This window comes from Trichoderma reesei (genome assembly GCF_000167675.1).
Source record: "Trichoderma reesei QM6a unplaced genomic scaffold TRIREscaffold_10, whole genome shotgun sequence".
NCBI classification, from domain to species: domain Eukaryota; kingdom Fungi; phylum Ascomycota; class Sordariomycetes; order Hypocreales; family Hypocreaceae; genus Trichoderma; species Trichoderma reesei.
In genome coordinates this window covers 71,844-86,948 of record NW_006711157.1, presented here as the reverse complement: position 1 = coordinate 86,948, position 15,105 = coordinate 71,844, and the positions used below count along the sequence as shown (strand labels likewise).

At 56.9% G+C, this 15,105-nt stretch overlaps 4 protein-coding genes across 4 annotated transcripts; 1 reads left to right on the top strand and 3 right to left on the bottom strand.

Moving 5' to 3' along the window:
- Positions 1–30: 30 nt before the first annotated feature.
- TRIREDRAFT_107641 (uncharacterized protein) lies at positions 31–651 on the bottom strand (the record flags this gene model as incomplete). The annotated part of the gene is made up of 2 exons (XM_006965541.1): positions 31–472; positions 563–651. The coding sequence occupies 2 exons, from the start codon at positions 649–651 to the stop codon at positions 31–33; spliced, it is 531 nt and encodes a 176-aa protein (XP_006965603.1).
- Positions 652–3,358: 2,707 nt separating this feature from the next.
- On the bottom strand, positions 3,359–4,825 carry TRIREDRAFT_62340 (uncharacterized protein; the record flags this gene model as incomplete). Its single annotated transcript, XM_006965540.1, has 3 exons — positions 3,359–3,903; positions 3,943–4,569; positions 4,660–4,825. 3 exons carry the CDS (start codon positions 4,823–4,825, stop codon positions 3,359–3,361), a joined length of 1,338 nt encoding a protein of 445 aa, XP_006965602.1.
- Positions 4,826–5,871: 1,046 nt separating this feature from the next.
- On the top strand, positions 5,872–6,831 carry TRIREDRAFT_107639 (uncharacterized protein; the record flags this gene model as incomplete). Its single annotated transcript, XM_006965697.1, has 1 exon — positions 5,872–6,831. The coding sequence occupies one exon, from the start codon at positions 5,872–5,874 to the stop codon at positions 6,829–6,831; it is 960 nt and encodes a 319-aa protein (XP_006965759.1).
- Positions 6,832–7,406: 575 nt separating this feature from the next.
- On the bottom strand, positions 7,407–9,921 carry TRIREDRAFT_22375 (uncharacterized protein; the record flags this gene model as incomplete). Its single annotated transcript, XM_006965505.1, has 2 exons — positions 7,407–9,341; positions 9,447–9,921. The coding sequence occupies 2 exons, from the start codon at positions 9,919–9,921 to the stop codon at positions 7,675–7,677; spliced, it is 2,142 nt and encodes a 713-aa protein (XP_006965567.1). The 3' UTR covers positions 7,407–7,674.
- Between the last annotated feature and the right edge of the window lie 5,184 nt (positions 9,922–15,105).

Here is a 15,105-nt window from a genome sequence, read left to right as displayed (position 1 = left end):
GCCCCAAGTCGAGAATCATCCGTTCTTTTTTTACTCCTGGCTGGACTTGGAACTCGAGCTGGAGCTGGACGAAGTCGAGCTCGACGAAGCCTTGGCCCGCTCCTCGGGAGACGCAGCAGCCTCTCCCTCTTCTTGTTCTTGTTGTTCCTCCTCCTGCTCCTCCTCCTCCTCCACAACAGGCGCATTCTCGGCCGGCGACACACCGTTCTGCTGTCGCGAAGAAGGAGGGACGTACACCGTCGGCTCGAGAATGACATGCTGCGAAGCCGCTGCCTCCGACAACGACGACGCGGACGCGGACGAGCTCGCGCGATCGGCCTCCTCGTTGGGCGTCATGGCCTCGACGATGGCGGGCATGTTCTGCTCGGTGGCCCCTGAGACTGCGACGGGGGCGGCCAGAGGCGGCGGCGTGGTGACGACGGGGTCGGGCAGCACGCCAATGTGTTGCGGGTCGTATTGCTCGGGCGGGATTCTGTGAGCACGCCGGGAGATGGTCAGCATCTAGAGGAACAGCGCAGGAAATCTCAGGTGAGTGTGGCAGCATCGAGGGACGAAGACGTACTGCGGAGGAGGCGTGGCCGCTCGTTCATGCTGGTCATGCTCGCGCCGAGACGCGGCGTTGGAAGCCTGGCTGGAAAAGCAGCAGCCCATCACGATAAGCGTCAGGTTGTTTTTATATAAAACTCAAGGGCGTTTTATCTTGGATGGTGATGGTGGTGATGGTGTTGAGGATGCAAGTTTCTTAACTTGAGGGGAAAAAAAAGGGGGGGAAGTGCGAGATTCGACGGGGGGGGATGAACTTGCTTTCTTCTTCGTTTTTGGTTTTCCTCTCGTTTTCATTTAATTTCAGACTTGAGAGGAAGATGAAGAAAAGTTGATTGAGTGATTGAGTGAGTGAGTGATTGACTGGGACGGCTCGGCAAAAGGTGGGCAAGCTGCTGGGCCAGGACAAACAACTGGCCACTTGTACCACTTGAACTGCTGGCTGGCAGCTGTCAGTCTTGTCTGGGGAGGCTGGAGAAACTGCCTAAGCTTGTGTCTATTTGTGCTCCGTCTGTTCCGCGTCTTGTTGCTATTCCATTCCATGTATTGAGTGTAGGTATCTTTTCTTCGTTCTGATTCAGGGTGCACTTGAGCCACCGCAGACAATGGCGGCGCTGAAGGCTGGTATTGTTGCACCTGGTGAGGTGAATGAGTGGTCAAGCTTTGCTTGAATCTGTGTCTGCGGTCATGAGACCTTGTATTCATGGCTAATTCACTTTCATTATGCTGTCAACTGTCGCTAATTTGGTCTTGACAATAGTTGAATGCGCCAGTTGTTGAAAATGGCCATTCTCACTGAATAAAGGGGGGGCGTGTTGAAGATTGTTGCAACGACCCAAATGATACCCCTGAATTCGTTGTCCTGGTCAGCTACATAGCTCTCCTCAAAGCCACATGCTCACTCATTGTAGAGACCTGCCTGAAAAGCCAATCTTCTCCATCGCTTGTATGCCCCCAGACCACACGGTCCAAGCATTCATCGCCTCACCAACTCTGGCGAACGTTGAGCATCCTGCTCCTCGTCATCTTCATGGAGAGACGAAACATCGTCATGACCCCCGACACCGCCTTGGTCATCTCCATCGCGCGTCTCGTCCAGCCAAAACCCAATCTGGTTCTGGGCGTCTTCGTCGACGCCCTCGTCTCCGCCGTCAGAGTCTTTGACACACGAAACATCATCAGCCGTCATCCAATTCCGTCTTCTTCCCGTGGTGACTGAGGAGGAATGTTTTCTTACCGTGACTTGAGTGTCTCCTGCTGTGCTGACTCCGATGGCTCTTTTGCTGCTTCTTATCACGACTGGACCTGCTCTTGCTCTTCCCTTTGCCTTTGCTTCTCTTCCCATTCGGCTTCTTCCTTGTGCTCTCCTCCCTCAGCACAAGGCCATACCGCTCACCCCCGCCATGTCTCCCACTCCGTGTTGAAGGCCCATCCACAGCCCGTGAGAAACTACCTCGATCGTGGCCATGAGACTGGCCAGCTCGGCGTCGGATGAGAACCTGTTCGTTGTGCTGCACGCTGTAGTAGTACTCGTATGCGACAGGTGCGCGTCGGGGCTCTTTGGGACTGCTCAACAGCTTAATGATTGGTATTTCTCATTTGCTTGCCTCCACCACCGGTAATTCAAAGAAGAAAAGAAAAAGGCAAGACAAAAAAGAGATCTGTGCTTAGTCCATTTGACTGACTGGAAATAAAGGGATACATACGATCGGGAGTGGTGGCGTCGCCGGGAGGGCGGGACAGGTCCGGAGAAGCACGAGCCCATTTCGCTGCGTCGATGAAGCAGGGATATCGCTGTTATTTCTCTCGAAACAAGATGGAGTATGCTCTGGAGTAATCACCAAGAACACTATGAGGGATCATGGAAGGAAAACTCCCTTTGGGAGGAAAGAAGAGTTACTATATACACCTATCTATCGCTCATGTTTCTTGGGCGAGTGTGACAGCTACTCAGAGCAAGATCCGCCAAACGGCGAGGCTCTTGATCACGACGGTGTCTCTCCCGTACTTCATCTCGTCTGCCTGTCTTTACCGGAGAGGCTTGGCTCTCTGTGCTCTAAACTATATGAATAACGGTGAAGCAGTGTATCCGATGGGAACAAACGGGCAGAGGCCGAGTGCAGCGTCATCATGTCTTGATGCTGGCATAGTCACTTGTTCAAGGCTTGTCCAGATTCTAAGTGGCTCCTCACAAGGACTGAGGACTGACAGAGTGCCGAAAAAGCTGTAGTGAAAGCTCCAATCGGAGGGAGATGGCATACAGCTATCACTTATTTATGTACCATCTTATGATAGAGTTCATCAAGGGTCAAGTTTCTCCTCTAGCAACGACATCTCAAGGGGCACGGAAGCTCCGTCAATGTAGACGACAATCCATCGTATCATTCTGCCTCAATCATGCATCAACTGATACCTGAGATCAAAGACGAATAAGAATGGGAAGGGCCGCAGTTCAACCCAACCGCCTTACAGATATCTCAGAGAGAACCAAACGTGAACAACGCGCACTGATGAATGACAGCAAAAGTTATATTCCATGTGGCTGTAAATCCCGATAGAGCCTCCTGTCTAAAGAGCACACATGCATGCTAGATGCCGCAAAGAACTTTCTATGAGTCTGCCCCCTAGCCTACCAACGCCAAACGGTAGTCAACAAGACAAGTGAATTCAACGAAAAGGGGGGGGCAGGGAGAGAACCAAGCAGATATCAACGCAAAGATACGGGTTAACCCCCCCTCACTTGGCAACATATAATAACCACGCCCAGAAAATGCCACGCAAAACAAATAAATAAATAGAGAAACCAACAATGAGGCTAGGCAAACGCTCCCACAGCCGCCATGAGCGCCGCGCCGGCCACGACGGAAAAGTAGGCCTGGACGCGCCTCTTGCCCTTCAAGACGCGATAGCTCTTCTCCGTCAGAAAGTCCTCGGCCAGCAGCTGCACCAGCCCCGCGTAGAGCAGCAGGCCCGACGAGATGGCGTTGGTGGTGCCCACGACGACGAGCCCCGTGGCGCTGCTGGGATCCCACTTGCGCTGCAGGACGAGGCCAATGGCCTGGCCGATGGGCGTGGTGGTGCCGTAGGCCAGCACCATGAGCCAGGGGCGGACGGAGCCCCTGGGGAACTGGATCGCGGCGATGCGGCTGCCCAGCGCCATGCCCTCAAACGACTGGTGGAAGCTGATGGCGACGAGGAAGACGACAAAGGCCGGGCCCGTCGCCACAGAGATGGCCATTCCTATGAAGACGCTGTGGAACAGGATGCCCGCCTCCAGCAGCAGACACTGCAGCATCCGCCGCTTCTGCTCCTCCGGGGACTGCACTTGATTGCCGTCGGGAGCCTCGCCGCCGCCTCCTCCTCTTCCCCCCCTGCCTCCTCTAGCGTTGGTCTTAACACGGGAAAGCGAAGAGTATGCGCCGTTCTGAGCGCTTCCGCCGGCAGAGACGGGATCGAGCTCCGCCAGGTCCAAGTCGAGATCCGAGTCTCGGTCATCATCATGGTCGTCGTCGTCGTCATCATCGTCCGCAGACCGTCGCCGCGGCATCGCCGGGCTCGACCCAGGCAAGGGCGAGACGCCGGCCATGAGCCCCTCTGACGCCTCCAGGTTGTCGAGCGAGATGTCGGCCGGCCGTCGCCCCGTCACATGCCCACGCCTGCCCGCCATGCCGTTGGCGACCGTCGGCAGCTCCCGCGCATCGTGGTCGACGTCGTCCTGCTCATCCTCATCCCAGAAGTCGTGCGCGTGCGAGTGCGAGTGGCCCGCGCCCCGAGCGGTCAGGTAGGACTCGACGCCCACGACGACGATGGCGGAGATCATGGCGATGAGGCCTGGGAAGGGCGTGTATCCCTTGCTGAAGAAGTACGGCAGACACGGGTCGGTCAGCGACGAGAAGGCGGTCGGCAGCAGGTGCACAAAGGCCGTGGCCAGGAGGACGCCGGTGCCAATGTGCTGGCAGTAGAAGACAATGTTCTTTTGGCGATGCCCTGTCGTCGCTCGTCGGGAGAGCAGGGGGAAGCCGCATGCTATGCGCGGGATCCTCTGGTCAGCTACACCCGTCACCACCACCCACCCAGCATCTCACCTGTTTTTTTGTGAGGAAGATATCGACGTACCGAGGGTGCTCAGAACGAGAATCAGGAGCAGCGCAAAGATGTGCGCCGCGGTGTCGTACCATCCCGAGTTGTGCCCGCCGCACTGAGGCCGTTCGCCCTCGTCCTGCCGCCTCTGGAGCTCGGCGCGGAGCAGGTGGGAAGGAATTGACGTCCAGGCATCTGTCATAAAAACGCAAGCATTCGCATCAGCCTCCCTCCTACAGCGCGCAAGTCTCGACAAGCGCCACTAGAAGAGCTCTCCCCCTTACCTCTGGCCATCACCTCGTCGACGCCATCCATATCGCGCATCTCGCTTGACCGTGGCAGCAGTCTGGCCCGCTGGGCATTGGCCAACCAAAGAATGGGCCTGTTGATGCCCTCAGTTGGGAATTGGAGTCGTGGCTCTCGGAACAAGCTGCCGGTGGTTCTGCGGCAGTTCACTTTCACCGGCGCATCCAAATCACATGGAAGCAAAGCAAGCTGGCTTCAAGAGAGGTTGCAGCATAGGTACAGTAAGGTATGTAGGTAGTACTCAAGCTAAACCAGGGTCCAGTGTCCAGTGGTTGAAACACCCGTTGGCGCGTAATCCTCGGCTGAGGCTGTGTTCACTGTCCGGCCACATAATACGCGTGTTTCCAGACTCGAGGCCGTGAAGCTCCGAGAACCTTGAGGGACTCAACGGTTTATTGTCTGGTCCTGTGGTCTGTGCTGTTTCACAAGCAAAGTCCCAGCTCTAAAAATAAAACAGGGGTCTGGTTCTGTCCGTGCTGTTCTGGCCTTTACATAATACTCCGTACATACCTCTAGCCTCATGTTACCTTTCCCGGTAGTTCTATGTACTAGCAAGCAGCGTTTCGCCCATGTGATTACGGGTTAGAATCTCCAAAAAGCTTCATTTCTTTGCATTAGACTGGCGAATCCTTCGCACGGCATCGTGGAACCCTCGAGAATTCTCGTCGAAATGGTGCCATTGCCCATGCCAGGACGAACGCCTACGTCATGATCCTGGAACACATATTATTAATTATTAATATGGAGAGCCTCTCTTTCCGAGCCAAGTCCGTATCGATATCAGGATATAAATTGGTGCAGTGAGAGCAGAGACTCTGCAGCAGCAGCAGCAGCAGCATCACCAGCTTTGTTCCCTGTGCTTCATTGATACCCATCCCCCTTCCATATCAGTTTGAAAGCGTCGTCAAACTAAATCTCATCACCAAAAAACCTACCGCCATCATGTCCGTCGCCATCTTCCCCGCCTCAGGAGGCCTCGGCACCAGCACTTACACCCACCTCCTCAACTCCAAAGCCATCCCGGCCTCCGAAATCGTCCTCATCAGCCGCTTCCCCGACAAGACCCCAAAAGTCTTCCAGGACCAGGGCGTCCACCTCCGCCAGGCCACCTTTGAGGACCCCCCCGCCGCCCTCGAGGCCGCCTTCAAGGGCGTCAAGACGCTCTTCCTCATCTCCTACCCGAGCCACAACCGCGGCTACCGCACGCCCCTGCAGCTCGCCGCCCTCGACGCCGCCCACCGCGCCGGCGTCAAGCACGTCTTCTACTCCTCCCTCGCCTTCGCCCTGCCCGAAAACGACACCACAAAGGCAGAGGTCATGGGCACCCACCTCGACACCGAGGCCCACCTGCGCAAGATCGCCGCCCAGGACCCGAGCTTCACGTGGACCTCGGTCAGGGAGGGCCTCTACAGCGAGTCCACCCCCATCTACACCGCCTTCATCGACCTCAAGGACCCCAGCAGCACCGAGATCCGCATCCCCCACGACGGCTCCGGCCCGGGCATCAGCTGGGCCAAGCGCGACGAGCTCGGCGAGGCCACCGCCACCCTCATCGCCCAGTACTTCAAGGACCCGGCCGCCTTCCCCTGGACGAACAAGATTGTCCTCCTCACCGGGCCTCGCGAGTGGTCCCTCGCCGAGACCGCCAAGCTGCTCTCTGAAATCGCCGGCAGGGACCTCACCATTCGCCAGGTCTCCGTCGACGAGTACGTTAACCAGCCGCAGGTCCTCCAGCACTTTGGCTCCGCCGACCTCGCTCGGACCTGGGCGACCGCCTGGGAGGCCATCCGCGAGGGCGAAACGGCACTTGTGTCGCCTACCTTGGAGCAGCTGCTGGGCCGTCGCCCTGAAGAGTTTGACGTGACTGTCAAGAACCAATATGCCTCGCTTCTTGCTAAATGAAAGCAGATTTAAATAAATTATACATGACAACCCTTCACATAAAGTGCATTAATAGCTCCAGAAGTACCTAATAAACCCTCAATATAATAATATCATTATAACCTCTCATACCTTCTTGCATCTGTCATCATCATTCTCAGTGAGATGAGGTATATGGTCAAGACCTACTACCTTGGGGACCACCAATAGTGCGTTGCTACCGTGGTGTATGTGAGATGTTGGTTGATTCCCAGGGGCATCACGGAAATGATAAAGGGTCAAGTCTGAGAGAAAGGAGATATATTGGGATGCTACTGGGCAGCCATTCCCATCATGTACAACCTAGGTACTGTGGTAGACTCTACCGACTCTCGAGATGTCCATGCCATATGTAAATCTGTCATGCATCTCAATCATCATGTACACCCAACCTGCATTGGACTCTAGTAGAAACAAAAAAACAAGACCCTGACCCTCCCAAACTCCTGGAAACAGTTCCAAAGGCACACGATAAAAACCAACAAGCAGTTAGACAGACTATCAGTCGTGAAAAAGGGGGCAACGCGGCCGCATCACAGTCAAAGCTAAAAGGGTATCAAATCATCACCACCTCTCCTGACTTACTCCAGTCATGTCGTGCGTCAAACTCAGCCAGTACCGGCTGCGCAAGAATACCTCCCATCCCCGTTCCATTTCGAAACGCTAACCGTTTTTTTCCATCATTCTGGCCGGATTCATCAAGACGAAGAGTATAAGCATATATCAACCAGGTTCAGTCTCGTGTGTTTCCACAAACTCGCTTGTAAGAGCCGCTGTTCAGGAAGAGCAAAGGAAGGGGGAAAGACGAGCAGAGCTGTCGGCCGTCTAGTAAGCCGTGGTGGTGGAGCCTTCACTAGTCGCAACGGCTACCAGCGCTTCGAGCCGTTTGAGCGAGTCGGGGTTGCTCGGACGATCTTGCTGAAGGGGCTGTTGCTGTTGCTGATGCTGTTGTTGTTGTTGTTGCATCTGCTGCTGATGCAACTGCTGTTGCTGGTGATACTGGGGATGTGGCTGCTGCTGCTGCTGCTGCTGCTGTCGATGGTCCTGAGGCTCTCGTGCTGGGAACCCAGCAAAGCCGGTGAAGTTGGGATGCACCATTCGCTCAACAAGCTGGTGCCGCGGGTCCTGAGATGCCTGATGGCCGCCTCCATGAGCAGCTGGATACCAGCCGTGACCCCTTGGCTCCCTAGCCAGGGTGGGAGCAGACATGGTATGCTGATGGAAGGATCGACTGGGGGCGGCTGAAGAGGGGACCATATGGCTCGGCCTGGGCTGCTCTTGAAATCGGACAACTGGTGGGTTCGGGCGTGCCTGTTCCACGTTTTGAACCGCCTTGTGGGCTTCGGATGCCCACATGCCGGCGCTATCGCGGGGAGGGGTCTTGGGTCCTATATCAAGACGGCCCAATCCGCGCTGCAGGCTGACGTCGTACATGTTGAGGTTTCGCCTCTCGTCACCTGGTATGGCCTCCATCATCGGCGGTCGAGGACCAAGTTCAGGGTCGACAGCCATGGGAGACGGCTTGCGCCTCGGCGGCGTGGTAGAGCGCGGAAGAGGATCAAAGGACTCAATACCGGGAAGGCGAAGGTTGGCTGGAGGTCCGGCCGGGTTCGCAATAGGGGGAGGGGGGTTAATCCGCGTGGACTGGCTGAGGACAGCGTTCAGCTGGTTACGGCTGTCAGGGTGCCAGGTTCGCCGCCGCCACGCCTCCTCGCCGGTGCTGGCAATCGACTCTCGACGGGCTGAGAACGCAGAAGGCGCACCAGACGTCGGTGACGCAACAATATTCGCGCCTTGGGGTACAAAGGCCCCGGCGTTGGAGCTGTTCATGAACGGCAGCCCAACGGGCGAGCGGCCTGCGGGCTGACCCGGGGGTATCTGGGGAAACTGGAACGGGCTGCTGCCTGACGGAACGCTCAGCCGACGACCGGGCGTCCTAGAGCCCGCGACGTACATGCTATGGGACCGCGAGTGTGTAGCCACCGGGGACGTCACGCTTGCGCTCCATCGCGGGCTGCTCTGGGCCGTCGAGAAGGTGGCAGAGGTTGGCGTGCTGTATTCACCGGGGCTCTTGGGCCGGTAGGAAAAGGTGCTGTCCGTGCTACTGCGGTACGACTCGATGGACATCCTGGAGCGGGGATCGGCCGCCATGACGAGCGGGGCTGGTCGTCGACGAGCATCATTCTGCGGGCTGTAGGCCGAGGCCACGGAGGCGATGCTGGAAATGCTCGAAGTCGAGAGGGATTTCGAATGTCCACGGACAGGTCCGCCGGCGCTGCCGCCAGTAGACGCCCTCGCCCTATTGCCGGCTTGACGGACTCTGTCAGTCCTTATCTGACGCTGGAACCTGGACCCGGTAGCCGCTAGAGAATCGATGGGGATGTCTTCGTTGACATGGACCGTCTGGGCATGTTGCCTTAGGTTGTCCAGCCTCGAGAACCGCCTCGAGCAGTGGCACTGGAAAGGTCGCTCTCCGGTGTGTTTCCTAGCATCTTGTTAGCACACAAGACTTGAGGCTTGACGAAGAGGAAGAAGAAAAGAAGAGAGGCGAGATAGATATCCGTCGGCTTACCGTATGTGCCTAGCCAGATGCTCACTTCGCGTGAAGCTGAGGTTACATGGCGGATAGTCGGTGCAGAAGAAGCGCTGGGACTTCTTTTTCTTGCTGGATCTTGTGCCGTCGGCGTTTACGCTCTCGTCGTCGGAGCCGGCGCCATCATCGCCTGCGCCGCCTTCTCCATCCGACTCGTCCATGTCGACGTCGAGCGAGCTTCTGTTGGGCGACTTGGAGTGATGGGAGCCGTCATGGTGCAGTGCGCTCTCGGGAGGGTCAGGAGCGGGCGGAGCTGGAGGGAACGAGCTCGGCGGCAGAGGCCTCTTGCTGGCCATGTTGATGCTGCTGAAGGTGGCTCGCGTCGGCGTCTTTCCGTCGTCCGACGAGCCGGCGGGCTGGAGCTGCTGGGGCTGCGGCGCGGTGCTGGGGCGAGGAGTCGTACTTCTGGGAGCCATCATGTCCTGCCTGGAGAGATCTGCCGCCATGGGAGTGTTGACGGGGCGAAAGGCAGCCGCCATGTTGGGCGCAGCGAGGCGACCAGGCAGTAACGATGGGCTACGGTGACGGTGACGGTGACGGCGATGGCGATGCAAGAAGAGTGATGGCGAGCGTCGGCGGGTTCGCCGGTTCGCAGTCCGTCGGCAGTGTCGTGCAAGGTCGGAAGAGGAGGAGGTTTGCGAGAGAGGTGATGCAGCACAGGCCGATTACGCAAGAGAGCAGGGTAAAACAGGGTGGCACTTGTCGACCTCTTGCGGGCACCACCCAGCGAGCAAGGCTGCGTAAGTACGGCCACAGTCAGGTCAGGCACGTCTTTCCGATGGTGGAAGAGACCGCCGGAGCCCGCACGATGATGGGGGGGCCGGCAGCTCGAAGAGCTTGAGAGTCCTCTTTCGTGTCTGAAGAACAGAGCAGAGCAGAGCAGCAGAGCAGCAGAAGGAAGGCCGGCACAGAGATTCCGTGATGCTTCGATGTCCGTGTTCCGCGTCCGCTGGGGAACCGAGCTGGGGAGCTGATGTTGGAGATGGTGAGCCCAGGCAACGGGCAAGAAGGCTGAAGTAGGGCCGAGGGGGGGAGGGGAAGGGAAAAAAAAGGTGGTGGGGGAAGTGTTTGAGGTCAGCAAGGGCGGAGGAGGCGAAAATCAGGAAGGACAAGGGGTGTGTGTGTGTGTGTGTGTGTGTAGGTGTGTGTGTGTGAACTCGGCCGCCCGAAACTTTGAAGCTTGTGCTGGGTAACTTTCTCGGAGGTAGGTAGCTGGAGCAGGTAATAAAGAGAGAAGAGTGAGAAAAGAAAAAAAAAAAGAAAGAAAGAAAAAACGACAGACTGCTACTCGTAAACGCTCGAGGCGGATGGCGGCGTTCGTGGTTGGGCTTCGGGTCGAGGCTTCTGTCTGTCTGTCTGCTGTCGTCAACAACTGCATGGGAGAGGATCATAGAATGGAACGATGACCCAATCTGCCAGAAAAGCTGCTGCCCGCTAATGGATGGAGGCACTGTTGGTGGCTGCGTGAGAACTGGGGAATGGCGCCCCTCACCAGCCTGCCGCGAAGCTGCTTCTGCTCGCTGCGTTCCAGGTACCGGCCGGCGAGCCCAGGGCGAGTACCTGAGCCGACCTGGAGCTGTGCTAGAGTAGAGGCCGCTGGGCTGGTTGCTGACCGGAGGTGGCAGCGAGCTGGTCGGCTGGTGGTGGTGGTGGCCGTGGTGGCCTAGCGGTAAGTCCGCTCGGGTCGAGTACTGGGTACCTGGCCGGCAAGGGCTGGGTACCTGACCTGGAGACAGTGGAGGATGCCTGCAGTGATTCTGCCGCTAGCCGACGGCGTCAAACCCCCGGTCCAGTGCGTGTTCTGCGAAGAGCGCTTGAGGTCTGGTGCTTGTTCCTGCTCTGGTGCGCTGGTTCTTGATCTGAGAGGCGTTTTCGCTGCTTGCGGCCAAGAAGCAGATTCAAGTTGTGCCTTGGATGCTGCTCGGATAGACACGGCGGATGGCCAATCTGATCCTGTCGCTTGGATCGGTCCTCAGCTCTGCATCTAGGTAGATAAGGTACCTCACAGTATAGCCCAAAGCGCTGGGAGAATGCACCTCAACTCCGCTAGCAACAACGGCGGCCAGTAACCAGAATAGCCTCCCGACGTCCTCTCTCTACTGCCGTGCGATTGGACAATCGCCAGGACCAGAATTGGAGACGGGAGAAGGTATTGATGTTTTAGCGGACAAGCTGAGCAGAGCAGCGAACGAGACCGACAGGGGGGGGTTGGTGAAAGCCGCCCGGACCCTGCGATCGGTGACACAGCGATGCGTGCCTGGTGGGCTAGCGGCTGGTTGACGACGTCGGTGCCTCTTTACCTGACACTCTGCCCGGTCATTCCAGGCTCTTGTCTGGCCGAGAGGGACGGAGCACCAGGGGAGGATTTGCAGACTAAGTATGTATATGATGGAGGAGGCTGGCATGCTCCTCCACGGAGAAAGGGTCCAAGAGACAGACATCGCGATCCTCGGTGGAGGCCGGATTCGGATTCGCGTGGCAGGGCATAGTAGCATAGCATAGCATGACAGGGCAGGGCAGGGCAGGGCGCCAAACACGCTCGTCATGATTCACATTTTCGAAGCGAAGTCCAGCTGGTGACCTTGAAGAGCGGCGATGTCGCTTGGGGCATTATTGATAAATATTGAAACAATATATTTGGTGATATCTGGGTCTTGTCGCAGATATCGGGGGCGAGTGAGCCATCAACTACATTCAAGGCATAGTATATCTTCCCTTCCATGCGATAGGACGAAGTTCCTCTTAGCAGTCCATGGGTACGGTAGCTAACATGAGGCTCAACAGCCGTCTGATATTTCAATTACAGCAGTACATATTACAGGAACATTCGGGCTGCATTCCTATCAGACCTGCCTGACCTTGAAGAGCGGCTGAGCGCTACCTACATGTACCTATCTAAGCAATGGATGTCCATCCCTGATGCGCCCCAGGTAGCGTGTACCTGTCACTACTGTACCTCCGGCACCCGCAACAGGCCAAGGCACCACGCCATTCTCCAGGTCAGAAATCGACGACTACTGCCACCACTAACACTAGCAAGAACTAGTATCTGGACTCGCACACGTTTGGGGGGGCTTGGCCTCGTCTCTCTCCCCTCCGGGAAGGTCGGAATCCTTGTCTGAGGCGCAAACCGCACCCAGATCGCAGCGCGCTACCGGCGGGCAGCAGAGAATGCGCATCCATGTGACACTCGGCAGCGCCCTGCAGCCCGCCCACGGCCACGGCCCACGACTATCCATGCCTTACCTGTGTTTGCCTTACTCGTGCCTCTCGGGGGAGAGGCCTGCTACCTGTCCCTAGCCGTCAGACGTTATGCGTTGCCTGCTCCGGGGAGCCTTTGCGACGATGCGGACTGCCGGGGACCTGTCGATACGAGGTTTGCGAGCTCGCTAACTTAGATGTGATGGCCTGCTGCCATCATGTCAAGGAATATGATGCCCGTTCGTATAAGAGGCAGGCATGCCTGCGAGAGAGAAGCTTTGAGACACAACCGCGCCGGATGACAAGAGGCGGCGCAAGCGTCGACTGCTGGACCGGGGGTTCCGCCGGAGATGGCGGACGGCGCTCGCTCTGCTGTCTGGATGATGTATGTATCTATAAGCTCGAGCCGGACCAAGCCAGGCGAAGGATGCCAGAAGCGACACAGACAGGAAGACGACATGCCAACCGACTATCCGATGCGCTAGGTCAAACAGTCCCTAGCAGCGAGAAAGAGAGAGAGCGAGAGAGAAAGGAACTGGTCGTGCACGGCATGCCACATACCAAACGAATAAAGTTCGCGACGCAGACAACAAACATTGTTGTCAATATTTTCTCGAAGCAGCCCGCATGGGAGTCCAGCAACCAGCAATCCTGTTGAAGAAGAGATGGTCGTGGGATGCAGAGCTCACGGATGCCTTTATCAGTTCGATAGCTGAGGTAGCTTCGACCTGGTACCTCGACACCAGATATGTGGAGCAAGGGTACCTGGGGGGGCCTGCCCTTCCCGACGAGACTGGAGGTGTGACGTCGTCGGTTCCCGTTGACTCGCCCACTTGGAAGGAGGGGGGGGCCAACGTAAGGTACAGGTCATCTGCCCTGCGCAAACCTTAGCGTGTGCGGCCCAGGCACATCTGCGGCAGTCCAGTGGGCAGGGCAAGGTCCAGGCGACTTCGCTCCAAGGGCTGGGGGGGGCTGCTGAACCTGAAGGGATGAGGTGGCCGGCCAGTGGCTGCTCCGGCCTCTGGGGCTGGGCTGGGCTGGGTTGGTTGGCCTAGTGGGCGCTAAGGCGCCGAGGCGCTGAGCGCTGCTGCTTAGCACGAGTGCCTGTAGCCTCTGTAGGCTCTGTAGCTTCTGAAGCCTCTGGAGGTGCTGGCCGAGCAAGGTGCTGCTGGGCGCAGGGCTAGGTAGGTTTCCAGGTGCTCCATGCTGCTAGGCTAGAAGCGAACGCCCGCTAACATGGGGCACCTCACCCAGGGCCTCAACTCCATGTTGCGGCTGGATGACGGCATGACGAGGCGTCGACTTTTGCGATTTGCATTCCTCGGCCTGGCTGTAAACTTATAGAGGAGTCGATAGAGGCGGCATCTGGAAAAAGGGGAGAAATGCCCCGGTTCTCGGGTCGGACATCTTGGTCTTCTCTCTGCTATGATAGTACTACTACTACCACTACCATGAATGGCTGCCAATGTGAAGTGAGGCAGCACGTGTAATACCGTATGACGGCTGTGGACATGCATTCATTGTACTAGGTAGTATGACGAACCCAACCGTGAGCAAGTGACTCGGGATTGCGCGAGAGTGGTCCCCTGTTGCCGCCCAAAGCCCGGCCGCTTGCGCTGGTACGGGAGCGACGAAGCGGATCCCCCGGCCCATGTTGGAGGCATCACGACTTTTGGGGGAAGGCCCAAGGTACTAGTAAGGCATTCGGACGCACATCTTACGCGCCCAACAAGAGAGCTAGGTAGTACCTTGGTCGTCTCACGTATAGGTACCATCGTTTTCTTTCGGGTATGTACCTAGTAATAAGGTACCTTGTGAGGCGATTATACCCAGCCACGCAAGAAACGGATAGACGAGGAAGATGGCGAAAAACCTCGGGCCATACATACTAATAGAATACTAGATGAGAAGGAGAGAAAAAAGGCAAAATCGAGGTCGCGGTATGAGGTCCGGAGTCTGTAGTAGTGCAAACTCTCTTTGTGCGGCCGGCGCCTGATTGGCTTGGTGCCTACGCTACAGATGGGAAGCCTTGAGTCATTGAGCCGTGCATGAAGATTTTGGAGGTTCCCAACTGATACCCGGAAGTATCGAGTATTACATATACCTTAGGTACAGTAGGTGAGGCAAAAGTTGGAGCCGCATGTGGCCTGACCGCAGATATACAGTACCTTAGGTATTTATCAGCAATTGGACGGAACAAATAGGGAGGGAAACTGAAAATAAACGGGTTGGGTTCTTTGGAGTGTCCACAATTCCGGCATGCAAGCGATCTATCGGATTTGCGACGTCATCCAGGCCTTTGGTTCGCTCAGAAAAGGAAGAGAGAAAAAGAGGGAGGGAGAGAGAGAGAGAGAGAGAGAGTTTATGACAAGCCCGGGCCTTTTGAATCTGCAACGCGCACACGTACACACACACACTCTCTCTCACTCTCTCACTCTCTCATTCACGCATGCATGCGTATT